General features: G+C 58.5%; 1 protein-coding gene across 1 annotated transcript in view; it reads left to right on the forward strand.

Moving 5' to 3' along the window:
* The window catches only part of LOC138061270 (maestro heat-like repeat-containing protein family member 7), a 114,771-nt gene extending 96,044 nt beyond the window's left edge, over positions 1-18,727 (forward strand). Inside the window, exons 3-23 of the mRNA XM_068910332.1 lie at positions 6,471-6,625; positions 7,120-7,214; positions 7,424-7,549; positions 7,661-7,740; positions 8,197-8,317; positions 8,646-8,732; positions 9,538-9,642; positions 10,064-10,244; positions 10,686-10,795; positions 11,328-11,477; positions 11,683-11,837; positions 12,249-12,396; positions 13,010-13,197; positions 13,286-13,423; positions 13,952-14,066; positions 14,535-14,672; positions 15,176-15,352; positions 15,987-16,142; positions 16,437-16,538; positions 16,899-17,001; positions 17,592-18,727. Coding sequence (XP_068766433.1) covers positions 6,472-6,625; positions 7,120-7,214; positions 7,424-7,549; positions 7,661-7,740; positions 8,197-8,317; positions 8,646-8,732; positions 9,538-9,642; positions 10,064-10,244; positions 10,686-10,795; positions 11,328-11,477; positions 11,683-11,837; positions 12,249-12,396; positions 13,010-13,197; positions 13,286-13,423; positions 13,952-14,066; positions 14,535-14,672; positions 15,176-15,352; positions 15,987-16,142; positions 16,437-16,538; positions 16,899-17,001; positions 17,592-17,758 — 2,796 coding nt within the window. The 5' untranslated portion in view covers position 6,471 and the 3' untranslated portion in view covers positions 17,759-18,727. The remainder of the gene's footprint in view (positions 1-6,470; positions 6,626-7,119; positions 7,215-7,423; positions 7,550-7,660; positions 7,741-8,196; positions 8,318-8,645; positions 8,733-9,537; positions 9,643-10,063; positions 10,245-10,685; positions 10,796-11,327; positions 11,478-11,682; positions 11,838-12,248; positions 12,397-13,009; positions 13,198-13,285; positions 13,424-13,951; positions 14,067-14,534; positions 14,673-15,175; positions 15,353-15,986; positions 16,143-16,436; positions 16,539-16,898; positions 17,002-17,591) is intronic.
* The last annotated feature ends 7,183 nt before the right edge of the window (positions 18,728-25,910 follow it).

Genomic DNA, 25,910 nt, shown 5'->3' on the forward strand with positions numbered 1-25,910 from the left:
CTCTTACTCAGACTTCCCCTCCTCCCGTGGCAGGCCTCCATCCTATGGTTGCTAATGTTTTACCTAATGCAGCAGCACTACAAGCGAGTGCAGCGGGGGCGGGGGGGGCGGGGGGGAGCTAACCCCCCTCACGTGGTACTGCATGTATTTACTAGCTAACCCTGGAGTCCGAGTGACTGAGCATTGTGGGCAAGCAAAATGCCCAGGTTGAGGGAGGATGCGGAAAGGAGCGCTCAGCTGTTTTCTAATAGATATGCACTGGGTATAATCCAAACTGGCGGGATACCCAAGTACTCTTGAGAGAGTTGTTCTGACCAAACTGGCGGGATACCCAAGTGCTCTTGAGAGAGTTGTTCTGACCAAACGAGCGAGATGATAAAATAGTTAATAAAGAGGCAAAGTTTGTACAACAGACTGGGGGAAACACAAATCGTTAGCCAGCAAACGATCCAAATTGGGATTACAATAACGCAGGGGACAGAGTCGCTTGCCAGACAGGACTCCGGAACTTGGTAGAAGCTATTAGAGCATGTAGCAAACTAGGAGTGGATTGGACTAGAGTGCAGGAGCGTAGACAGAGCTTGGACAAAGAGGCCAGGGATTTTGGGGGACGACTAGGGCAAGCCTTGTTGAACTATGGGGGAAGGACTTTCCAGAATTGGAATGATGCACTAGCCATTAGTGTCTTTGTCCATCAGGCCGCTCCGGATAGCCCAAAAGAGTTGAAGGAGCACATGCCAGGGTGGCAAGGAGAAACTTCACAAAGGATTTTAAGCGTGGCAGTATTGGTCTATGACGGGCGAGAGGAGAAACAGCAAGGGAAGCAGGCAAAGGAACGGAAAAAGGAAAACCAAGAAGAGGCTAATCTCTTAGCAGCAGCTTCAGCACGGAACTTGCAAATTAGAGGAAGGGGTAGAGGAAGAGACAGAGGAGGCCGAGGAAGGCTAGGGCAATGCCAAGGGCAAGGACGAGAAGGGGACAGGAGAAGACGGGCAGACAGTGAGGGACCGGAATGTTATTTCTGTGGCAATGTAGGACGTATGCAGAGAGAATGTCTCCTTTGTCCAAGAAGGCCCCCAGGAGTAAGGAGCCCCCAGGCAAGCGGATCAGCTTGGGAGGGTGGACAGTATTCACAGTGACTAGAGACAGGGGAATCCAGAAACTCTGAGGAGAGAGAAATGTTTAGCATATTGTGTACATCTTCGAGATGCTGTCTCTTAGGGAGATACCTGCTTTTTCAAGAGCTGCAGACAAACTTCCAAAAGAGCAGTACCATCTTCATGTTTGCTTAACAGAAGGATTATCCTAGTTAAGGCGGGCTTATCTCCTTCAGTGTTCTGCCTTCAATAACTAAAAATGGTAACGTAACTTCTTGTTTGTCATAATGCACTATTGGGAACGGGATTACAATCGAAAAAGAGGAATGCCTATACTTTGTGCTTCACGAATTAGTGCCCGGCTGCAAAAGCACAGCTGCATCTCAGTTCTTGAGTCTCCAAACCAAATCCGTGCAGTAAGGCTTTCTTAACAACCCAGCAACACCTGGGTGCCTTTTCATTAGATTATTTAATCTAAGGTAAACTTCACAAAAAAAAAAAAAAAAGGGAGAAAAAGTGCCTCACATTCTCCTCTATGATGTGCACAAATACTCTACCCCAATATATGTATCCAGCAGGTGTGCTCATAGAAACCAAGGGAGGACTGTTGGAGAAGGAAATTGTAGCCGATTTAGCTTCCGCTTCGCATAAGTCTCACTCTTGCTTAGCATCAGTGCCTAAAGTAGATGAAGCCTGCAGGCCTCAAGGCTGAACTGTCCTTGAACTCCAGAAACTTTGCGAAGGATGTGACCTTGCCAATGTTGTAACTGCCAAACCAGTTAAAACTAGCTGACAAAGATACAAAACTAGCTCATGAGGCTACAAAGTAGACTGCAGGAGACAAGATGGGATGCACGTGGGTTGGGCTTGACCTTGGAGGAGATAAGGGCCTGGGAGAAACAAGGACATGGCATCCAGCCTGGGCTGTAGGCCAGGAGCTGTCAGAAGGAGAGAGACACCAATCAGAAGGGGAGAGACCACTGACTCAGTAAAGAAGATTGGAGGAGGCCTTCACTGGCCGGTGGGAAAATAAAACTGTAAGGGGTCTAATTACCCCAGAATTTCTTTGTCCGGTGTCCTTCTCCAGAGGCACCCACTTCGAGCTGTTTCTATGCTGTAAAATCATTTAAATAAGTAATTATTTTATTTAAAATAATGCCCTGAAGCCTGCAGGCCGAAGCTTTTACCGAACCTGTGGGCTGCTGCTGACGCAACAACTGCAGAAGCAGCCAGAATCAGCCCTCCAACATACAGAACACAATGGACAGAGGTCACGGTTAGCCTCCGGATAAGATAAGGCACTTTGAAGCAGGAACACAGCAACCGTCCTGGGATGTAGACACAATCCATTTACAAGGAAAGAGACCAGCAACTCAGGAAAGAAGACTGGAAGAGACTGTCACTGGCAGGCGGGGAAATAAGACTGGAAGGAGTATAATTAGCCCAGAATGTCTTTGTTCTGGGTCCCTCTTTGGAGGCACCCAGCTCCAGCTGAAACAAACGATCGCATAAGAGTCTGACTCTGACTTAGTGGTGAATGCCTGCGGACCTTTATAACACACCCATCTCGGAAGGACTGTCATTGAGCTCCATGGCTTGAGAGATAAAGTAGCCCCTGTAGCCACTAGAAAGGTTACTTGCTTTCCAGCCACTTTCCTGGTTATGCAGCCCTGACTAGCCAAAGGGATTGCATCCAAAAACATACATACACATCGAATACAAGCACAAGGATATTCCTCCTCAACTAGTCATTCATCAGTTCGGCCTACATCTTGATTTTCTCCCGAAGGAGGATTCACCCCTGACTGTGGCTGAATTCGTGCACAGCTTGGGCACTCACGCTGCATATGTCCTCACTTCCCACAATAATAACCCTCCCAAGAACCTAACCCAGGTGCAGAAGTTAATGGAATTCCCCTTCCTCCCCTCATGACTCCTTGTCCTACTGCCATCCCACCCGTCCACCATCCAGAAAAAGAGCCACAACCTTGTTTAATCACAACCTCATGGGCAGAGAGGAACCTTCTCAAGTTCAACAAAGGCAAGTGCAGGGTCCTGCACCTAGGGAGGAAGAACTCCATGGCCCAGGACAGGCTGGGGGTTGACCTGCTGGAAAGAGGGTACAAGAGAGACATGGCCCTACTGGAGAGAGTCCGGCGGAGGGCTACAAAGATGATGAGGGGACTGCAGCATGTCTCCTGTGAAGAAAGGCTGCGAGAGCTCGGCCTGTAGAGCCTGGAGAAGACAAGACTGAGAGGGGATCTCAGTAGAGCCCAGTGACAGGACAAGAGGCAACGGGCACAAACTGAACCACAGGCAGTTCCATGTGCACAGGAGGAAAAACTTCTGGGCTGGGAGGGTGACGGAGCACTGGCACAGGTTGCCCAGAGAGGCTGTGCAGTCTCCTTCCCTGGAGATACTCAAAAGCCATCTGGGTGGGGTCCTGGGCAATGTGCTCTGGAGGACCCTGCTTGAGCAGGGGGGTTGGACTAGATGATCTCCAGAGGTCCATTCCAACCTCAGCCGTCCTGTGATCGGTGATTCTCCAGGACCTTGACAGTGTTTGCAAAGGAATTTGTGCAGCTACTGACACAAACCCCTCATCTAGGGGACTTCCTGTTGTAGACATGGCCCCACCCTAGGTTTCCGAGGAGCAGAGTCTCATGCACATATAGGAGCAGAATTAATTATTTCTTTGACATGAATTACAAGAATAAATGACAGTACAGGAAGTAACAGCTCGAGCTGGCTGCCTCCACGCAGGGACCCTGAACAAAGACATTCTGGGCTAATCAGACCCTTTGCAGTCTTATTTCCCCACCTGCCAGTGACAGTCTCCTCCAGTCTTCTTTTCTGAGTCACTGGTCTCTCCCCTTCTGACTGCTCTCTCTCTCCTTCGGACAGCTCCTGGCCTACAGCCCAGGCCCTTATCTCCTCCAAGGTCAACCCCAACCCACGTGCATCCCATCTTGTCTCCTGCATCCTATTTTACATCCTCATTAGCCCCTTTTGTAGCCTTAGTAGCTGGTCATAAATGGTTTTGCAGCTACATTGCCAGCAATGTTTCTCAAGTTCATTCACAGTTCGGCCTTGAGGCCCGCAGGCTTCATCTACTTTAGGCCCTGAGACTAAGCTGAAGCTAAATCAGATACAATGTCCTTCTCTGACACTTCCCATGGTGGGAGGGTGTCACTTACGTAGCCAACTTCAGACTTCCCACAAATCCAATCCCCACTTAGAAGTATTCTAAGAGAGAAGAGTCACTCTTGCATTGCTGTCCTTTCTCTCATCCATTGCATCTTTCTCCTCCCCCATTGCATTGAGCTCGACACGGTAGGTGGAAAGTCCACTGGACTCCACGGGAAGAACTCCACCTTTGCAGTTCTTTGTTCTTACAGATGTCATCCATTATCAGATTGCATTTCTCTGGGAAAGGGCAAAGGAGCAAGCCACCGCTTCAAACCAGCAATGCTTGCTGCACCAGCTGCAGCTCACCTGCGCAGCACATTCCCTCTACTGCTCATCGTTTCTGCTCCTGGAAGGATGGATTTCCAGCCTTCAGGTGCTTGCAGGAGTCCAGGGCATGCCTTAAAACAAAGGCCAGCCTGTGGTGCCCTTTGTGCTGAGATTCATCCAGCTTTCTTGGCAACACCTGTGGTCAGTCACAGCCAGGCTTCTGCCCTCAACCTTCTTCCATTGTGCGGATGTATTGCTTGGCCACAACGCAATAAGCAGAGAGAGTTCCACTTCTTGGAATAGGTGCTAGCATGCCACACTAGAAAGCACAGCGGTGCCTCTGTCAACATCAACACCTACCGGTGGGAAAAGAGCCTTCTAGGCTGAAATCGACTCACGTATGAAGGTCAAAGAACACCAACTCAAGGGTTTGGAAAAGAAAGAGTGCTTTTCTCCTCAAAACAAACAAAAAAACCCCTCAGTTTTCATACAGTCCTCCCAGAGAAATTGCTCCTTGAGTTCACACGAGGTTAGCTGTTTTGCTTTTGTAAAACACAGGGAAAAGGTTTTAGGTTTTACAACAATTTCTTTTAGACAACGGGCAGGCATCCTTTTCCAGCTCCAACCGTGCCAGCTGAACGGGCCAACATCCTCCTACTTGCAGGAGTGGAGGGCATAATTTCTACACCGTACAATGTGCTCCAGCCTGAAGCAGTCCAGGCTGCTCACCAGCTCTTTGCCCGACGTCCGTGTGGTTTTCCGCCCACTTGGGAGCCCTGCCACGGCCCCGGGGGCCAGCAGAACTGGCAAGGCCAATAACCTGTGCCGTGCAGAGAAGGGGCCAGGTGCCGGGCGGGAGAAGGGGTTGGGGCTGGCAGTGGGGGTTCGGGCATCTCCCTGGGGTTGGTGCTTGGGGGCTGGTGTTGAGGGCAGGGCTGGGGACGAGAGCTGGCTGCATGGGGTGAGGGGTTGGGTGAGGCGTGGGGCGAGGTTTGGTGGTTGTGCTGCGGGTTTCTGGTGCTTGCTGTGAGCATTGGCTAGCTTTGTGGGGGAGTGGGCTATGGCAGGGGTGAGGGCTGGGGTGACGGCTAGCATTTGTTGTCTAGGGCTGAGGGTTGGAGATGCCGGTGAGGGCTGGAGCAAGAGTTAGGGAAAGGGGTTGGAGGTCTGGGTTGTGGCTGGAGGGTTAGAGTTTGGGGTGAGGGATGAGAGGAGGGGATTGGGGCAAGAGGTACGGTGGGGTCAGGTTTTGAGGTGGTGCTGGTGGTTAGTGGTGAGCAGGTGAGTGCGGCCAGGCGTGGGCAGCCGGGGATGAAAGAGGAGGGAGCTGGCCATGCGGAGCCGCGCGCGGCCCCTCGAGCTGCCTCGCCCTGCCCTGCCCCAGCTCCCTCCTGCCCGGGGCGGCCGCGCTGCGGCCCTGGAGCCCCTGGCGGCGCCGGCTGCTGCTGCTGGAGCAGCTCGCGCAGCAGAGGTGACCTCAGAGCCGCCCCCGGCGGGGCCATTGTGACCCCCCCCCGTTGTGACACCGGCGGCGCTGTCAGGTGCGGGCAGTGTCCGGGCGGACGGCGACGGGAGAGGGCAGGAGCGCGTGGAGCTCGAGGAGGAGCCCCCGAGCGCAGCCGCGTCTTTCCCTGCCGCCCCGGCAGCCCCGCGGAGTCGAGGCGTTTGCTGAGGCCTTGCCAGCTCCTGCTGCGGGTGAGAGCGACGGGGCCAGGCTCGGCAGTGCCACGGGGCTGCGGGGGCCCTCGGCCGTGGCGGGGGCAGGACCTTGCGGCAGGGGCTGAGGCGCAGGAGAGCTGGCTCCAGGGCCGGGACGGGCGCGGGGACCTTTGACTGCGCTGCCCCCACCCCCGTGGGGACCCTCCCCAGCTCTGCATTAAACAAGTGTCCCCCTCCTGCCTCTGCTCCGTGCCGCAGGATGGCGGAGAGACCCCCCAGCCGCCCACGGGTGGCCTGGGAGCAGGAGTACGGCTGCCCGCGCCGGGCATCCCAGGAGCAGGACAGGGTTGCCGAGGAGAGCAGCTCTGCCTCGAGGCCCTTGGAGGGGTTCGAGTCCCAGGCGTGGCGGAGAGGTGAGTGAGCCCCCGTGGGGCTGGGCCGGGCTGGGGTGAGGGCCGGGGAGCGCACCCTGCTCTGCGCCGGGCTCCCATCTCCCCAGCACGTGGTGTCGGGGTGCCCGGGGTGGTGGCACAGCGGTGCCCGGATGCCAGGGCCCGCTCGGGGCTTGGGAGCTGGCCCCAGCGCAGCATGCGCCCAGGAGGGAGAGCGCAGATGGACGCAGCTCCTGCTGCCTGGGACGGGCAGCGAGCGGCAGCTCCGTGGCAGGAGGAGGGATGCTGCCTGTCTGGCAGCACATTCCCCAGCCTGGTGCAGTTGAGGTTTGCCCTGGCTGGCTGGCTGCAGCAGGGCAGCTCATGTGCTGGGCACCGTGCAGCCTTGAGCAGCCTGGGGGAGACTGCGTGCCCGGGAGCAGGCCCATGGCTGGCCGGCGGGCAGAGCTCACTGCGCGGCTCTCTGCTGCCTGCCCTCCATCTCTGCAGTGCTCCCGGCTCTCTTCCTTTCTCAGGTGCAAGGTTTTCCATCAGCAGCTGGTCCGAGCTGTCCAGAGAGGATGAGGAAGCCTTGGACTTCATCCAGGCCTTTGTGGGTGGCCGAGAACAGGTAAGTGCAGCCATTTCCATGGGGGCTGTGCCTGGGTCTCCCTGCGGGTCCGCCCATGTCTGCTGGCAGGCTGCTGGGGAGGTGCTGGCTGTGCAGAGCTGCTGCCGTCCGGGGTCCCGCCCAGCACTGCAGCCCCCTGGCTGCTCTGGTCCTGCTGGCCTTTCCTGTCTCCTCTCGCGCTCACTCTGTCTCTCTTCCCCGTCTGTCAGCAAGAGGCGCAGAAGCTGAAGTTTCTAGCGTCCATCGGCACCCTCTGTGGAGGCAGCAGCGCCAAGACCTTGTCCTGGGGCCTGGAGGTGTTCTGCTGCCGACACGAGCTGGCCGAGCATATCGAGGTGAGGGGAGAGGCAGCAGGTGTGAGGACAGGGGCAAGGCCAGCTGGGCCCTGGGTCTGCTGGTGCTGGGTGATGGCAGTTGCCGCGCTGACTGCCGGTTGTGCTGTGCAGGTGCTGCTGGAAGAGGAGCCCTTGGAGCGCCTGGGCACAGCAGTGCGCCAGCAAGCCATGCTTGCTATCACGGCAATGAGGTAGCTAGCAGAGCCCCTGGTTTGGCCAGGACCTGTGCACAGCATGTGCCTGATGGCACCGTCCCTGGCTGGGAGGTGTGCACCATGGTGGGAGGAGGCTGGCGGTGCTGTCTGCTGCGCTTCTGCTCTCCCCTGGCCCAGGCTTGTCAGTAGGGCAGATGGGAGGGCAGAGGGTTGCCTGCTGCAGCTCCCCAGGGCCCCTTGGCTTGTAGTGCAGAAGGGGAGGCAGGTGGTAGAGAAGGGGGGAGGCCTAGCTGCCTGGGCTCTCCTCTGGCCCTGGGCCAGTTCATGGAGGGAGGAGGTGCCTCCCTGCAGGGCTCCCTCACGTGCTCTCTGTAGCAGCCGGGGGACTCCTGCCCCAGCGGCCCACAGCCACCTCCCCAGGGCATCCAGGCACTGCTCCCAGCACCAGTGTCCAACAGGCATCTCTCTCTCTCTCTCGCTCTCTCTTTGCAGTGCAGTGGAGCCGGTTCTGGAGGGCAAAAAGAGCAGCCTTCTCCATGCCTGCTTCAAGAGTGTCTTCTTGCTTCCTCCAAGAGAAGACATGGAGACCGTGGACATGTCCCTCTACTCCAAGGTAGGTGCTGGGTGAGCTACAGGGAGCCCGCCAGCCCCTCTGGGCTTGCCCCTGGCTTCGCTGTGCTGAGAGGTGACTGTCAGCTCCAAGGCTGGGCAGGATCTCAGCTTTGTTTTCCCACCCTCCTGCCTTCATGCCCTTCCCGTGGGCTGGGCCATGGGCAGTGCCCAGGGGCTGGTCCGTGCACAGCAGGTCTCCTGCCCTGAGGCCTCTCGTTGGCCCGTGCAGGGCAGCGGGTGTCCTCGCTGGGCAGCAGGGGTTCAACTGAGTCTGCTGTGGGTCAGAGGCAGTGGGGAAGGAATGCCACAACCCCCTGTCCTCCTTGCAGACCCTCGATGCCATGGACAACATGTTGGAGGTGCTGGTGCTCAAGTCGGCCACTTCCAGCCTCCTGGAGCTGCAGAAGATCTTGCAGGTGTGGCATTTGCAAAGAGTGGGCTGCATTGGGCCTGTTCCTCAGCCCAGAGGGAAGTGACACCCTCGAGTGGACATTCCCCCCCCGAGTGCCATGTACAGGCAGCACGCTGCAGGCAGGGGGCGTTTCTCGCTTGGGTGAGCGGAGGTTCCCCACTGGGCTCTTCTGTGAGCCCAGTGCCCCCTGGCTACAGCCCAAGTCCCTTCCCACCCCAAACATCCTCCAGGCTCTTGGGAACACCTTGCCCCCATGAGCACTCCTGGGCCACCTCTGCCCCCAAAGCTCTCCTTGCACCAAAGCAGTGGGAGGAATGTCACCCTTCTTCTCTAGGCACTGCACTGATGGCAGCTGGTGCTGCTGCCCCCCTGCCTCCGCGTGCCTTGTGCTTTCCTTGCCAGATCGGAATGGGGCAGAGACCCACTGGGAGCTGCCCGTGCTGCAAGGGGAGCCGAGCCCGGAAGCTTGGTTCTTCTGCCATGCCAGGAGGCCGGAGGCCAGGCTGCCCACTGCAGACCCCTAGGGAAGGTGTGGCCTGAAAGGCCTGCCATCCTGAAGAGGGCACCCGGGGCCATGTGCATGGCCAGGAGCAGAGGCTGGGAGGGGGCTTGGGTGTGGCTGGCTGCCTGAGGGCAAGGTGGGCCTTGCAGGCTGGGGCCTGTAGGGGCAGGAAGGCCATTCCAGGCTTGGCTCTAGCTCCGAGGAAGCCTTGGTGCACTGTAGGACTGCAGGCAGGCGCTTAGCAGAGCTGCTTCTGCTGGAGTGGGCGTCAGCTCCCCGGGCAGAGCAGTAGCCTTTCTCCTTGCAGATGCTGCTGCCCTTCACCAAGACGGAGAGAGCAGCTGTGCGTGAGAGGGCCGTGGGGAGGATTGGGAGGCTGAGCAAGTTGCTGGCCAACTATTCCTCGCTGGAGGTAAGGAGCCAAGCACCGTGCAGCCCCCGCTTTGGCCCTTTGCAGCAGCCCAGAGCACAGTGCAGCTCAGGGGGTCCCTCGGAGGGAAGCGTGGGCACAGGTTAAGGCACTGAGCAAGGCTCTGCCCTGAAGCAAAGCTCTTTGGCCCTCTCTCCATGGGCTTTTCTCTGCAGTCCCTTTGTCGCAGGAGCCAGCTGTGCCCCCAGCCCTGTGCAGGGGAGCAGTGCGCGCGGAGCATGATGTGAGCCGCAGCCTGGCAGTGCTGCCTTTGCTGGGCTGCTGCTTTGGGAGGCAAGGCCTGCAGGGCCCTCGAGAGCTTTGGCTCTGCTGGGATCCATGCCTGGGCAGAGTCTTGGCTTCAGGGCTTTGGTGGCGACTGCCTCCCGTCAGCCCTTCTACCTGTCCCACCCGCCTTGCCCAGGTGTGGCACCCCTTTGGAGGAGTGGATGAGAGCCCTGCCTGCTATGGGAAGATCCCCGTGCCGATGCTGGGACAGCTGGTGGGCTGTCTCATCCTTTGCTGTGCTTACGAGGACGCGGAGACCAAGGGCGGGGCCTTGGATGCTCTTCATTGCCTCTTCAGATTCGTCGTGCAGCGAAAACGTAAGAGAAGCTGTGCTGGGCTGTGTGCTTCTGCACGCAGCCACGCTGGCAAGGCCGGGGAAGGCATCGCACTGCCTCGGCCCCTCTGCTCAGTGAGGCAAAGGAGCAGGAGGCGCGGCTGATGTAGGAGCAGGGGAGTGGGCTCTTAGTACCTGTCCTGGATACCACTGGCCTGGAAAACGCTCAGCAGCCCCTGCTCAGAGGCTACGGCTTGTGTCGGGCTTCGCACCGGAAAGCCCGTGAGGCTTTTGGTACCCTTTGAAGCAGTTGCCCTTCTCTGCCCTGGAATAGGCCCCGACCCTCCCTGGGAATCCTGCTCCCCATCCATTCCTGGCATGCCCTTTGTCTCTGCCAGGCTGGTTTCTCTCTGATGCCATGAGTCTGCCAGCTGCAGCTCTGCATGACTCCTGCTGACCGCTGTGTCTTTCTGCTGCTGTTCAGGCCGGGCGATGCTGCAGGATGATCCAGAGTATGTGGAGCCCCAGAAGGAGAGGGAAGCCGACAATGAGCTCTGCCTTTCGTGGACGAGCAACATGAGCGTGATCATGAGGGTGAGGAGCACTTCCCTTGCTGGGACTGTTGGCCATGGGGTCCTGAGGAGACGTGGATGAGCAAAGGGATGCCTAACGAGTGGGGCTGAGGGGGCCTTGGGGTTGATGCAGAGGTGGTGGTGGAGAAGGAAGCAGCTCTGAGTGGCACCTAGAGTACTGGTTGCTGCCTGGTAGCAGCCCTGCTCTCACTGCTGTGTCTCCCGCTGTCCCTGAGCGGGGGGACTAGCCAGAGGCTTGGCTCCAAGAGTCCCAGCAGCAGCTGCAGCCTGCTGGCCACCGGCAAGCTAGGGTTGCCTGCAGAGCCAGTGCACTGTGAGCCTGCTCCCGAGCATCCTGCCTTGCCCTGGTGGCCCTCTGGCCACATGCCCCATGCTGCTGCTACCCAGCACAGCGCGTGCTCCTGGCTCTCCTGGGCCACGGTGCCAGCACTGCCCCGCACCTCTCTCCAGAGCCACATCCACTGCTTAGCTAAGCAGCAGTAGTGCGGCCCGCAGCGTGACATTTCTTCTCTCCTGGGTCCTTTCTGCCCCAGCTGTTTGTGAAAAACCTGCAGCCTTCCGAAAGGACAGACGTCATTGTCACAGCCATCGAGGGCATGAGGAACTGCAGCACCTACAATACGGAGGTGGCTTCCCACATGCTGACCATGTTCCTGCTGGACGCTTTCTCTGTGCTGGAAGATGTAAGGAGCCTGGGGCTGGCGTGCGTGGGGCTCGACCCTCTGGGGCGCTGTTTCCCCGCCGAGAGCCAGTGTTCGTGGGCAGCGGAGCCCCTTGGAAGGCAGCAAGGAGCGGTGGGAGTGGTGGAGAGGGAAGGAGAAGTGAGTGGGAGCTGGGGTATTGGCTGCTCTCTGGGAGCAGCCTCACCGTCCGCCTTGTGTCTTCCAGGTGCCACGCATCATAAGGTGCCTCTACAGGAACGTCAAGTATGTGAGGGAGCTGTCGGCCCGGGTCACCCTAAACAAGACCCTTTGCCAGCTGGCCTGCTTGGAGCCCAGCGAGGTGACCGTGAGCCTGCTGTACTGCTCGCCACTGTGCAACAGGTATGGGGCCCGTCAGCCTGGACGGGCTCCAGTGGCTCCTTGGCCATGGGGAGAAGGGCCCAAAGAGGGCCAGAGGCAAGCAGATGGCCAGCACACGGCTGAGGGGCAGGGCCCTGTGTCTCACCCACCGTTTCCCAGCCCTGGTGCCTCAAGCAGGCCTTGAGGAGCCAGAGCTGAGCAAGTGTCCCTGCCTTGAGCCGCAGAGCGCAGCGGCTCTGCACGCTCCCTGCCGCGCAAGGGGCTTCAGCTTGGTCATGTGCTGCCTGCCTGGGCAGGACCCTCTTGGGGCTGCCAGGGAGGAGGGGGTGGGCAGGGGCAGGGCTGGCACACAGCTGGGGACCTCCAGGGCTGGCCCAGGCTACGGTGCTGCGGCCAAGGAAGTGCCACTGACAAGGCGCTCTGGGCCTGCAGCACTGCCGTGAGCATGTGGAAGGTGCTGATGGATAAGCCGATGCTTGCGCCGGACATGCTGCGGGAGCTGCTGAGCTTGCTGGAGGAGCGGCCACTGCGCAAGCAGTCCAGCTCCGACAGGGACAACAACTGCATCCTTCCGCTGGCCGTGAGTTAGGGGACGAGGCCTCCCGTGCCCCCAGGCTGGTGCCTGCCTCCCTGGGCCCCCTCCCCCTCTCCGCTGCCCGTGTGCCCCCAAGCAGGGACCTCTCCTGGGCCCATGGCTACAACATGGCCAGCGCCAGGCCTCCGACTGTGCCAGCGCACAGGGCTGCCAAGTGCTGCCTGGCCTCTCTGCACACCAACAGCCAGGCTGGCCATGCCCAGGAAATCTCCATCCGACGCTGTCCCTGCATCCGCCGACCTCGCTCAGCAGGCTGGAAAGCCAGGGTCGGGTTGGGGGCAAGGTGAGGGGCAGGAGTAGGGCTCCTGCAAAACCTGGGCAGGCAGCACGGCCTGGGACAGGGAGCCTGGCCGAGCGTGCACGCTACACGAAGCCTGCCGAGCTGATGGTCATGCTGAGGCAGGAAGGCTCACTGTGTACAACCAGGAGCTGAGGCCCAAGAGCCTGCGGGCGCTGGCCCTGGTCAGGCAGCCAGGCTGAGGCCTCCAGCTGCATTTCCCATGCTCCAAGGCTGTGCTCGAGCCTCCCACCTGGAGGGCTGTGGAAGCATGCCGGGGACTGCTCGGGAGTGAGAGGTGTGACTGAGTGTTTTCTGCAGGCAACGAGGGCACTGTGTGAGATCATCCGGGAGCCCGTCTGCCCAGAGGCGGTGAAGGCGTTTTTCCCCCAGCTCTTCCTGGCGCTGCTCTTGCAGATGGTCTTCACAGCAGAGTTCAGCCACCAGGAAGCAAATATCTTCTTGAGGGAATGCCAACGGGATGAGTCCCGTCCCACCAGCCACGTCAGGTGCTCGATCCCGCTCGCCCTGTCTCTGCGCTGCACCTGGAGGCAGGGCCGGGCTGCCAGTGTGACCTGGGCTTTGCTCTGCATGCAGGTGCGCCGTGCAGGCCATGAAAAGTCTGCTGCGCTGCACCCACTATGAGACCGTAGCCGTGACTGTTGAGAGGAAGGGCGGCTGGGACCTATTTCTGCATGCGGACACCTCGCAGAAGGGAGTGGTGGTGCTGGCCAGGTAGAGCCCTTTCCGGCCTGCTCTGGCCCAGCACCTCTTCCCTGGCTGTGGGGTGTGCCTCCCCATGTGCTTCTTGGTGGGGGAGGGGGAACGCCACTTCTCCAAGAAAGAGGCTGCAGCCTCAGCCCTTGTGGCAAGGGCTCGCCCAGCAGAAGGGCCCTGGGAGCTGCCATGCTGCCCAGCTTGGAGAGCTGCTGGGGGAGCAGGTGGTGTTAGGAGCTGTGGGAGAGGGTCGTGCGCAGGAGAACCTGGGGAGGGCCCAGGGGCACAGGAATCCAAAGCGGGCAGGAGAGGGGATGTGTGGGCAGGCCATGCCGCCTGGGCAGGAAGGCTGTTTCTCCGGTCTCCCACCAAAAGGAACGTAATGATGCCTGACGCTGACTTTCTAATGGCAAGGTGTGGTAGGGCAAGAGCAGTGCTCCATGAGCAAATGCCGCTGGCTGCAGGAGCTGCGTGCCAAGCAGAGCGATGCCAGAGGAGGTTTGCCTGCTCGGCTGAGGCCCAACACTGCCTTCTTGCCTCTGACAGAGCAATGAGGGGGGCTGCCAGTCACCTGCGTCGCTGGATCTTCCGCCAGCTGGCAAGGCTGCTGAGGAGGGAGGACCAGTTTCATCAGCTGCCCGTCATGGCTTTCTTTGTCGAGGTGGGCCTCATGGCAAGCAGTGCCTCTCTGGAGGGGCCTCTAAATGCTGTGCTCGCTTGTGCACATGCGTGTGGGGTGATGCTGGTGAATGGAGCTGGGGCAATGCATACGCTCCTGTTAGTAGCCCCGGCCTTGGCTCGTTTCTGCTGGGCGACCACTCGTAAGCACTTGTATTTCGTGCCTGCTTTGTGGCAGCTGTCTGTGTTCAATTGCTCCTCCAAGGGATGAGAACAAGAGGCTGCGGAGGGTTCAGGGGACGGGAGGAGGAGGCGAGCAGTGTGTGCAGTGTGCCGTGAGGCGCGGGGCTGTGAGCAGGGCCCAGGGGTGTCTGCACAATGCCTGCTGTGTTTGGGCTGAGCTTTGTGAGGGCCTGGTGCCCTTGCCCTGGATGGTGGGTGGGATGGAGAGCTGCACGCTGCGGGCAGTGCTGCCGGCTGTGCCAGTCTTTCAGTGCTGTGTCCATTTCAGCTGCTGGAATGCCCTGACCTTGCCGACATGGATGAGGAGGTCCTGCCACTCGTCCAGGGTTATGCGCAGAGTGAGAGCCTGGAGATGCGCAGACTGGCGTTCAGAGGCCTCGTGGCCCTGTTGAATAGACCCAAGATGGTGAGGAGGGGGGCAGGCGGGTGAAGCCATGCTGGCAGCCTGGGGCTTGACAGGAGACACTGGGTCAGAGAGTGGCTTGGATTTGGCTGGCAATCCGGAGGTGTGGTAGCTGCTCCCAAGTCTCCGCTGCCCCATTCATCTGCCCCGAGTGTCATGCCAGGCCCTTGGCCGTGCTGCACAAGGAGAAAGGCACCAGTGCCCAGCGGGAAGATCTGGGAGAGGGACAATGAGCTGGAGCACAGGGCCGGGCTAAGGCAGCCAGCTGCTCCTGGGCCTTGAGGCAGCAGCTTTGCTCCCTACAGAGGCCAGTGCATGCTGAGGGCCCCCTTGCAGATCTGTGCCCTGCACTGCAGCCTCTGTGCCCAAGGCCTGCGTGTGTGCAGAGCCCTGGCCCTGGCCACTGAGCCCTGATGGGAAAAGAGCAGGCAGAGCACTTTTGGGCGGGCGGGGCGGGGGGGGGTCTGGCCTTGCTTCCCACAAAGAAAGTTGTGTGTTTCCCACAGAAAAGGAGAATGCAGAGCCTGCTCCCAGACAGCATGGAGTGGCTGCAGGATGCTTGCAGGGAAGTGCGTGTGGGAAGCCTGATGCTGCTGAGAAACATCCTCAGCTACCTGGAACAGAAGGGCTCCAACCCGATTGTTCTGCAGCTGGCCGAGAAGCTTCTGCCTCGCTTTGATGACGTAAGGCTGATGGGAGAGCCGGGGCTCTGCTGGTGTGTCCGGGGGTCCGTATGCGTGGTCTGGGTGCTGTGTGCCCCTCTGCATACGTGCCTGTTGGCACGTCCCCGCACAGGCCCTGCTGTATGTCAGGAAACCTTTTGCCCTGTGGTTCTCAGCCCATGCCCTGTGCTGGCCTTGGTGTCCAGGGCTGTGGGAGTAGAGCAAACCAGCCCCCTGTCTGCTCTCGGCTGCTGCGTCTCGTGCTTGACTGCGTGCGGCGCTTGCCGTGGCCTGGGGCAGCGATGAGCAGAGAGGTAGGAGCAGGCTAGAGAGCGAGGGAGAGGCCGTGCCGCGGGGCTGTCCCTTTCTGTCCTCTTGTTGTGTGCGGGGGCCCTGATGGAGGCCTCGGGAAATCCAAGAAGCTCCCTCCAGAGGGAGAGGGAGACAGAGCCCAGGGAGGCTTGTCGTGCTGCTGCCGACAACCCTCATTGTCCAGGCTGCCTCAGCAGAGGCTTGTCCTCAGCTCCGACCTCTGGCCGGGCTGGGGGACAGTTGTGCCCGGAGAGGACGAGGCCTTGCCACGGCAAACGCTCTTGTCGGGCCCCGTTCCTGGAGTCGTTGCTGAGGCCTCCCCTGCTCTCCTCCCTGCCTGCAGGAAGACAGCAGAGTGCGAGAGCTCTCCATGCTCCTCTTCAAAGACCTGCTGGAGATTGTGGTGGGGAAGAACAAACGGAACCTGAAGCAGCATGCACAGAGGAGCCTGGTGCCGCTCTTCCTCCACATGAGTGACAAGGTGCAGAGAGTGGCCCAGGTAGGGAGCAGTGTTTTGGGGAAGCAATGCTGACATGCCGTGGGTGGAGGTGAGCAGCAAGGCAAGGGCTGCTGCCAAGTGTGCCTTGGAACGCATGGCAGCATGAGGTGCAGCTTCCTGTGTGCCGAAGGACAAGGCAGAGCTGCCTCTGCCTTCAGGGAGGGCCAGACCTAGTGGCACGCTGCGTCGTGCCATTTGGGGCTGGGAAAGGCTGGGAGCCTTGCCAAGACGAGGGGGACCCAGGGTGTCCTGCCGTGGCTGCGGTGGCATCTCCTGGTCTCTGTTGCTCTGCAGGCCTCTCAGGAAGCCCTGGTGAGCGCTGCACAGTTCCTCAAGTGGGAGGAGCTCAAGCAGCTGGCCAGAAGAGCGGAGACATGGAAGATCGGGGAGTGCGTGGTAAGGACGTGGCCAAAGCCCCCGGGGCCGTGGCGGGATGAGGCCTGCCGCCATGGCCAGTGGGCAGGGTGCACAGCTGTGCCCCTCACGCACTGCTGCAGCCCAGAGCCCTCTACTCTAAGTGCCCGCTGGGGTGCTGAAGGGGCCCCTGGCCTGGCTGGGCCTTGGCAGAAGCATGGCGGGGATCTCAGCACCCGCAGGCCCCGCTCTGCCCTCTGCTCCCTCTGAACCTGGCTACCAGCCAGCTTCTAGCTGGGAGGCGTGAACAGGAAGGAAGAGGAGGCCGGAGCTGGGAGGAGGGACAGGCCTGGCCTTCTGGGGAGGCTCGGTGCCAACCCCCTGTCCTTGTGCTGTCTGCAGCTGCTGAGGGACAGGAGCAGAGCGGAGCAACACCTGCGCCAGAGCCTGCCTTACCTGGAGAACCCGGACGCATCCTTGCGGGAGGCAGCTGTGAGGTTCATTGGTGAGCCACAAGCCCAGGGCCATGCCTGCCCACCCAGACGGGCACACAGGAGGGTCTTCAGTCCCTCCCACCGTCCCTGGGTCCTGCACCGTGGGGACGGGGCTGGGGCCAGCCTTGCCCAAGGGGAGCAGGCTGCATGGCCAAGCTGGCAAGGCCAGATGGGAGCTGTGCTGCTGGGGGCTTGCTGGGGAGTATGAGGGGTGAGCGGAGGTGTTTGCCTAGGGCTCATCGGGCAGCAAGTGAAGAAGCGGAGGAAGGAGAAGGTGCAGGAGCTGTGCACTGGTGAGTGAGAGCAGCGCTGTGTCAGGCAGCCCTGGCAGGGAGGAGGGAGGAGGCTGGGAAGTGAGCTGCAGTTCACTGGCCTGCCCCAGGTGAGGAAGGCTCTGTGTCCCTATGTGGGGGAGAGCAGGGGGTATTTGGGGCGCATCTGGGGCTTGGCCGACCTGCAAGTGCCAGCTGATCCATTTGTCCTACCTGCTGCCTCCTCCGCATGGGAAGAGCTGAGTGGGGCTGGCCCTGCCTGGGGGGGGATTCCTGGGATCTCTGCAAAGGTGGGAGTCTGTTCTCAGCTCGGTGCCTTTCTCTCGCAGCCCTCCAGCCCCTGGAAAATGATGCAGAACCTTTAGTCCGTTGCCTGGTGTCACAGACCATCATGAACCTGAGGGTGCCAAGGAGAACATCAAGATTCCACCTCGGAGCACTGTGTCCCTGGCTCCCGAGAGCATGGGCGAGGTGGCACCCTCCCGCCAGGACGTGACTCTGTTTGAGCAGAGCTGACGCAGCTGTGCCAATGCCATGGTGCTGCACACCACGCACACACGCAAGTGTGCTGGAAGGTCTGGCTCATTGCTGGCATCTCCCGCAGCCCCAGGACAGCTCGACTCCTCAAGCACAGCCCCTGTTGTGCTACCGCTTCATGGCTTTGTTGGGCTTCCCGCAAAGATACAGCCCCGTTTCCTCAGCCGGAGTGAGTGTTCTTTTTTTAGGGAGCCAAAGGCAAGGGGCAAAACTTGCTGCCTGCATGAATCTGGCTTGTCCTGGGGGGGACGGGGTGTCCACTCGTTCCAATATGCCAGGCCAGCGTAGAGCGGCCTGACACACTTTGGTTTTGCTGCAAAGCGTCAACTGCTCTGCTGGCCCACAATAGCCAAGGGAAAGGGGGAGAAAAGCTTTGGCCTCCCCTGCCCTCTCCAGTCACCGCAGGGCAAGAGCAGGCCCCTGCTGTCTTCAGGGCTTGCATCTCAGGTGGAAGGGCAGAGCTGGGGTATGACATGCAGCTCTGTCTCTATCGCCACTGCCTACCCTGCGCATGCAGGCCTCAAGGCCGAACCGTCCATGAACTCCAGAATCATTGCTGAGCATGTAACGGCCAAACCCATTAAAAGCAGCTAATAAAGATACACAGCTCGCTCATGGGGCTAAAAAGTAGACTGCAGGGGACAAGATGGGATGCACGTGGGTTGGGGTTGACCTCGGAGGAGATAAGGGACTGTGGGAAACAAGGACATGGCAACCAGTGTGGGCTGAAGGCCAAGACCAACCAGAAGGAGAGTAAAGAAGACTCAGTAAAGAAGATTGGGGGAGACCTTCCCTGGCAGGTGGGAAATAAAACTGTAAAGGGTCTAATTAGGCCAGAATTCCTTTGTTCAAGGTCCCTCCCTGGAGGCACCCAGCTCCAGCAGTTACTATGCTGCACCATCATTTCAAGAAATAAAATTTTGCTGCTAGATGTGCGTGAGGCTCTGCTTCTTGGAAACCTAGGATCAAAGTGTTTCCACAGCACTTTGGCACCCCAGATGGCAGTGTAGCCAACCACCATTGCACCCTCTTGGCTCCAAACATCCAAATTTAGAAAAGGAAAAGGAACAAAAAGGAGAAAAAAGCCGTTACAGTCAAATCGATCCCTAGCTAGTTAGCTGTCCCTTTATGTCAGGATGATTGTCCATCTTACAATTAATGTGGGGGTTAACCCAAGGAAGGATCCTTCGATTCTAAGAAATGAGCTCTGCTACAGCTTATATTGGAAGATGAAAAGCCTCACTGAATGGATTATTGGTATGTGTGGGGATAATTGGATGTGGGACCGGCGAGATCCAAGGAGGACAAACGGCACCCTCTGTAAAACTACTCTTGCTGCAGCAGATATAGGTGTCCCAAATAACGCCCCAGGAGCTACTGCTCCGCCTTACACTCCTCCGGTGGCGCCTCCTGAAGATCTGTCTATCTGTCCCTCTCCTCCTCTTACTCAGACTTCCCCTCCTCCCGTGGCAGGCCTCCATCCTATGGTTGCTAATGTTTTACCTAATGCAGCAACACTACAAGCGAGTGCAGCGGGGGCGGGGGGAGGGGGAGCTAACCCCCCTCACGTGGTACTGCATGTATTTACTAGCCAACCCTGGAGTCCGAGTGACTGAGCATTGTGGGCAAGCAAAATGCCCAGGTTGAGGGAGGATGCGGAAAGGAGCGCTCAGCTGTTTTCTAATAGATATGCACTGGGTATAATCCAAACTGGCGGGATACCCAAGTACTCTTGAGAGAGTTGTTCTGACCAAACTGGCGGGATACCCAAGTGCTCTTGAGAGAGTTGTTCTGACCAAACGAGCGAGATGATAAAATAGTTAATAAAGAGGCAAAGTTTGTACAACAGACTGGGGGAAACACAAATCGTTAGCCAGCAAACGATCCAAATTGGGATTACAATAACGCAGGGGACAGAGTCGCTTGCCAGACAGGACTCCGGAACTCGGTAGAAGCTATTAGAGCATGTAGCAAACTAGGAGTGGATTGGACTAGAGTGCAGGAGCGTAGACAGAGCTTGGACAAAGAGGCCAGGGATTTTGGGGGACGACTAGGGCAAGCCTTGTTGAACTATGGGGGAAGGACTTTCCAGAATTGGAATGATGCACTAGCCATTAGTGTCTTTGTCCATCAGGCCGCTCCGGATAGCCCAAAAGAGTTGAAGGAGCACATGCCAGGGTGGCAAGGAGAAACTTCACAAAGGATTTTAAGCGTGGCAGTATTGGTCTATGACGGGCGAGAGGAGAAACAGCAAGGGAAGCAAGCAAAGGAACGGAAAAAGGAAAACCAAGAAGAGGCTAATCTCTTAGCAGCAGCTTCAGCACGGAACTTGCAAATTAGAGGAAGGGGTAGAGGAAGAGACAGAGGAGGCCGAGGAAGGCTAGGGCAATGCCAAGGGCAAGGACGAGAAGGGGACAGGAGAAGACGGGCAGACAGTGAGGGACCGGAATTTTATTTCTGTGGCAATGTAGGACGTATGCAGAGAGAATGTCTCCTTTGTCCAAGAAGGCCCCCAGGAGTAAGGATCCCCCAGGCAAGCGGATCAGCTTGGGAGGGTGGACAGTATTCACAGTGACTAGAGACAGGGGAATCCAGAAACTCTGAGGAGAGAGAAATGTTTAGCATATTGTGTACATCTTCGAGATGCTGTCTCTTAGGGAGATACCTGCTTTTTCAAGAGCTGCAGACAAACTTCCAAAAGAGCAGTACCATCTTCATGTTTGCTTAACAGAAGGATTATCCTAGTTAAGGCGGGCTTATCTCCTTCAGTGTTCTGCCTTCAATAACTAAAAATGGTAACGTAACTTCTTGTTTGTCATAACGCACTATTGGGAACGGGATTACAATCGAAAAAGAGGAATGCCTATACTTTGTGCTTCACGAATTAGTGCCCGGCTGCAAAAGCACAGCTGCATCTCAGTTCTTGAGTCTCCAAACCAAATCCGTGCAGTAAGGCTTTCTTAACAACCCAGCAACACCTGGGCGCCTTTTCATTAGATTATTTAATCTAAGGTAAACTTCACAAAAAAAAAAAAAAAAAAGGGAGAAAAAGTGCCTCACATTCTCCTCTATGATGTGCACAAATACTCTACCCCAATATATGTATCCAGCAGGTGTGCTCATAGAAACCAAGGGAGGACTGTTGGAGAAGGAAATTGTAGGCGATTTAGCTTCCGCTTCGCATAAGTCTCACTCTTGCTTAGCATCAGTGCCTAAAGTAGATGAAGCCTGCAGGCCTCAAGGCTGAACTGTCCTTGAACTCCAGAAACTTTGCGAAGGATGTGACCTTGCCAATGTTGTAACTGCCAAACCAGTTAAAACTAGCTGACAAAGATACAAAACTAGCTCATGAGGCTACAAAGTAGACTGCAGGAGACAAGATGGGATGCACGTGGGTTGGGCTTGACCTTGGAGGAGATAAGGGCCTGGGAGAAACAAGGACATGGCATCCAGCCTGGGCTGTAGGCCAGGAGCTGTCAGAAGGAGAGAGACACCAATCAGAAGGGGAGAGACCACTGACTCAGTAAAGAAGATTGGAGGAGGCCTTCACTGGCCGGTGGGAAAATAAAACTGTAAGGGGTCTAATTACCCCAGAATTTCTTTGTCCGGTGTCCTTCTCCAGAGGCACCCACTTCGAGCTGTTTCTATGCTGTAAAATCATTTAAATAAGTAATTATTTTATTTAAAATAATGCCCTGAAGCCTGCAGGCCGAAGCTTTTACCGAACCTGTGGGCTGCTGCTGACGCAACAACTGCAGAAGCAGCCAGAATCAGCCCTCCAACATACAGAACACAATGGACAGAGGTCACGGTTAGCCTCCGGATAAGATAAGGCACTTTGAAGCAGGAACACAGCAACCGTCCTGGGATGTAGACACAATCCATTTACAAGGAAAGAGACCAGCAACTCAGGAAAGAAGACTGGAAGAGACTGTCACTGGCAGGCGGGGAAATAAGACTGGAAGGAGTATAATTAGCCCAGAATGTCTTTGTTCTGGGTCCCTCTTTGGAGGCACCCAGCTCCAGCTGAAACAAACGATCGTATAAGAGTCTGACTCTGCCTTAGTGGTGAATGCCTGCGGACCTTTATAACACACCCATCTCGGAAGGACTGTCATTGAGCTCCATGGCTTGAGCTCCAGTTTGTGCCAGCTGAGTTTGCCACGAGGAGACAGACATTCTCAGCATTGCTCCTGCACTCAGAGCGAACAGCTGGGATTCCTGAGAGGCAAAAGGATTCACTCTGGCTTTAGTGCAGAGTGCGGAGAGCTGGCCTGTCCATCTGTCTTGTTCCCAGCTGTCCTGTGCTCACACCTCTGAGGTGGAGGACAATTGCACCCATGTTGCCCTAAAAAGGAATGACACTGCTGAGAGCAGAGGAATCCCCTTCCAAAGTGCAGATCAACACACTCAGCACCCTTCCTCCGAGCATCTGAGGCAAGTCTCAACGTTCCCCTTCTAGCCAGGGAGACACTGGGCTCCTTTCAGCTGCCCACATCCCACTGCCCAGCAGCATTTTCATGGCCTTAATACCTAGGTGGCTTTTCCACGGCGTTCCTAGATGATACGGAGATGCAATGGGAGACCTGTGCCCTTCTGGAGAGCAGCTTGCAGCCCAGCTTGGCTCATTCCAAGCCCTGACACTGCATTGCCCAGAGCCCCAGAAGTTACAGAGAGGGACTTGGGCACCTCAGGGACACGGACAAAGCTGCATGGCGCGACCTGCAGGTGTGTAGTCCCATGAACTCCACAAATTCACAGGAGGTGAGATTCCCTCTGCCAAAGCTGACATGTGCACAACAGAGATGTCTGCAGGCGCGCTCCTTGTCTAAGCTCCCTTTACAATCAATGGCGATGGGCAGTGGGTCTCAGTCCCCCGCACACAAGCACCTAGTGACATGAGAAGAGACAGAGGTGGTCCAAGGCATGTGCCGGTGCCTGCTTGCTCTGATGGAGCAACTGTGAGACCACATCCTTCTAGAGCATCAAGTGGGGGCCAGGTGCTCATCTGAAATGACCCTCGATGCCTACTACTACGAGAGCTCTCGCCACTTACTATGAAGCTCAGACACATGCAGATCCCTACAGAGCAAACATCTAATGTAATTCAGTGCAGACACTTGCCTTAACGACATAAAAAGAGGCTGGAAGGGGCCATGTTGACTGCCTGGGGTGTCCAGTACAACCACACGTTTCGAGCAGATACAGCGTGGGACCTACAGAAAAACCATGCCCTTTTGGAGTGGCTGCTGGGGAAGTGCCCAGGGCATCTCAGATTTCCTACCTGGGCCCAAACAACTTAATCCCACCTCTGCCTTTAGGCCAAGTCCACCCCATCTACAGCCAAGTGTGCTTCATCAATGCGAAGCACAGCACACCAAGCTCTCCACTCATGTCCCTGCACTCTTAAATAAATCTTCCAGCTTTCCTTCCCCCGAACCTCTTCTCAGACCCAGATGATATCATCAGGGACTGTGCTAATGACATCCACAGGGCAGCTGGCTTGCAGGCTGTCCAGGCCCAGGGACTTCCTCAGGCACACCTTGGCCTTCCCAGAGATCGCTTCAAGTCTCTCACAGGGAACAAGGTGCTGCAGAGGTCACTTGCTCAGCAAAGCCCTCTCCTGCCATTCCTGCACAGCCCACCTCTGGTTCCTGCTGGCCCTGGGCTCTGCAGGGTTTGCTCTGTGAGTGGGAAGCCCATTTCACCATTGCACTGCCCCCTGCTATCTATGCCAGCATGTCTCTAGTCTGAAGTGCACACATGGTGTCCTTGCCTCTTGGTAACAGGTTTCACCATGACCAAAGTGCTCCCCCTCTCCTCAGCCCTGGGGAGGCCTCACCTGGAGCACTGTGTCCAATTCTGGGCTCCCCAGGACAAGAGAGACATGGCCCTACTGGAGAGAGTCCAGTGGAGGGCTACAAAGATGATGAGGGGCTGCCTGGAGCACGTCTCCTGTGAAGAAAGGCTGCGAGAGCCGGGCCTGTAGAGCCTGGAGAAGAGAAGACTGAGAGGGGATCGCATCAATGCGTACAAGTATGTGAAGGGAGGGTGTCGAGGGGATGGGGCCAGACTCTTCTCAGTGGTCCCAGCAACAGGACAAGCGGCAACGGGCACAAACTGAACCACAGGCAGTTCCATGTGCACAGGAGGAAAAACCTTCTGGGCTGGGAGGGTGACGGAGCACTGGCACAGGTTGCCCAGAGAGGCTGTGCAGTCTCCTTCCCTGGAGATACTCAAAAGCCATCTGGACACAATCCTGGGCAATGGGCTCTAGATGACCTTGCTTGAGCAGGGGGGTTGGACTAGATGGTCTCCAGAGGTCCCTGCCAGCCTCAGCAGTTCTGTGATTCAGTGATTCTGTGACTGCGTGGGAGCAGTGATCATGAAACTGAAGGCAGCAGGGCCTCCTGTCCCACCAAAACCAAAACTGCTTTCACCTACAGAGCTGTTCTGGAAACACCCTGCAGGCTGCTTCCAGCGTCCCAGGTCTCAGGGCAAAGCAAGAGGCATGGAGCAAGAACAACGGCTGGGGCACGGCGCGACGTATGGGGACAGCCTCTCTCAGAGCCATGCCAAAATGCAATTTTCCAAACAAAAGAGAACATGGGGAAGGGCACCTCGCGAGCACACCAGCCACCCGGTCAGCCTTTGCCCAGGAGCTCCCAAACGCAGCTCTGGGCAGCACCTGGGGGCTGCGGGGGCAGCAGCAGCTCAAGGAAACGCTTTCCAATGGGTCTCAGAGCTGCCACAGGGGCAAAGTTTCCTGCACCCAACACCCCAGTGAGCCGCCCAGGCGGACCGGGCTGGGGCAGGGTGGCAGGTCTGACTGGCGGCCAGCTCCCCTCTGGCCCAGGCCGCTCTGTCCCGTGGTCACAGCCCCACCAGCCCCATCGGCAGCTCCTGGGCCAAAGCAGCCCCGCCGCCAGCCCCACTGCCCCCACCCCAGCGCCAGGGCACCCACCGGCATTTCCACGCACCCGCCGCCCCCCCCGACCCGCTCGCACCCGCTCTCCCTCCCGCTCCCTCTCTCCTGCTGCTCTCCCTCGCCTCTTCCCCTTCTCTCTTGCACCCTTCTTCCCTCTCGCCCCCCTCGCTCCCTCTCTCTCCTCCCTCTTCTCTCCCCCACACCAGGCCCCACCGCTTCCTCCCCTCCCCGCAGGACCCCCCCACCCCCACCCCCACCCCGTGCTGGACTCGGATTGGCTGGCAGAGCCATCCGTCACACCCAGCCCCGCCCTCCTGCTCTCCTCAGCCACCAGGAGGGCAGCACTGGCGCGTTGCTGTGGCAACCCTTGGGCCATGTGAGGCCTGGGCAGTTCCCCTCTGGGGCGCCATGTTGTGGGCCTGGGGGCAGCCCGGGGCCCCGAGGGCCCGGGCAGTGCGGGGCCGCGGGGCTGGGCGGCTGCCGGCAGGGGCTGGGCTCTGCCGCAGGGGCTGGGGCTCCTGGGTGCCCTGCGCCCGGGGGCCGGGCCGGGCGCGGGGGAGCAGCCCCGGGGCCTGTGCTGGCGCTGGCCCTGGCGCCGGCCTGGGGGCCCTGGGGACGGCCGGGGTGCCGGAGCCGGCGGCAGCGTCCTGCTGCGCCCAGGGCAGGGCAGCGTCCTGTCGCGCCCTCTGCCCCGGCCCCGTGGCTGTCGCGAGGCTCGACAGCCCTCCCGCTGCGGCCGGCAGGGCCGGGCCTTGGCTGTGGCCGTGCTGGCCCAGGGCCCTGCCTGCCGGCCGGGAGGCACCGACCGGCTCTGGCCGCAGGCTGGCTCCAGCAGCCGGGGCCTGGCCCGTGGCAGGGGGTCCCCAGCCCCTGCAGGAGCCTGAGGGGCAGCACTGTGCTGCTGCACAGCCGAGGGCCAGGGCTGAGGAGAGGGGCCAGCAGAGACCAGCTGTGGCCAGGCTCAGTGCTGGGGCTCTGCCTTGTTTTGCCGCCTCTGGGCTTGAGCGCAGCGCTGCTGCCCAGGAGGCCCGGTGGGAGCAGCGCAGAGGGGCCTGCCTGCACGGGCAGCACCAAGCGTCCAGCTGCCTTGCACGGTGCCCCTAAAGCTCTGGCTCCAGTGCACAGTATCAGTAACCCAGGCTGGTTCGGGAGTGCCAACACGTGCCCAGGTGAGGTCCCAGCC

This window comes from Struthio camelus, chromosome 16 (assembly GCF_040807025.1).
Source record: "Struthio camelus isolate bStrCam1 chromosome 16, bStrCam1.hap1, whole genome shotgun sequence".
NCBI classification, from domain to species: domain Eukaryota; kingdom Metazoa; phylum Chordata; class Aves; order Struthioniformes; family Struthionidae; genus Struthio; species Struthio camelus.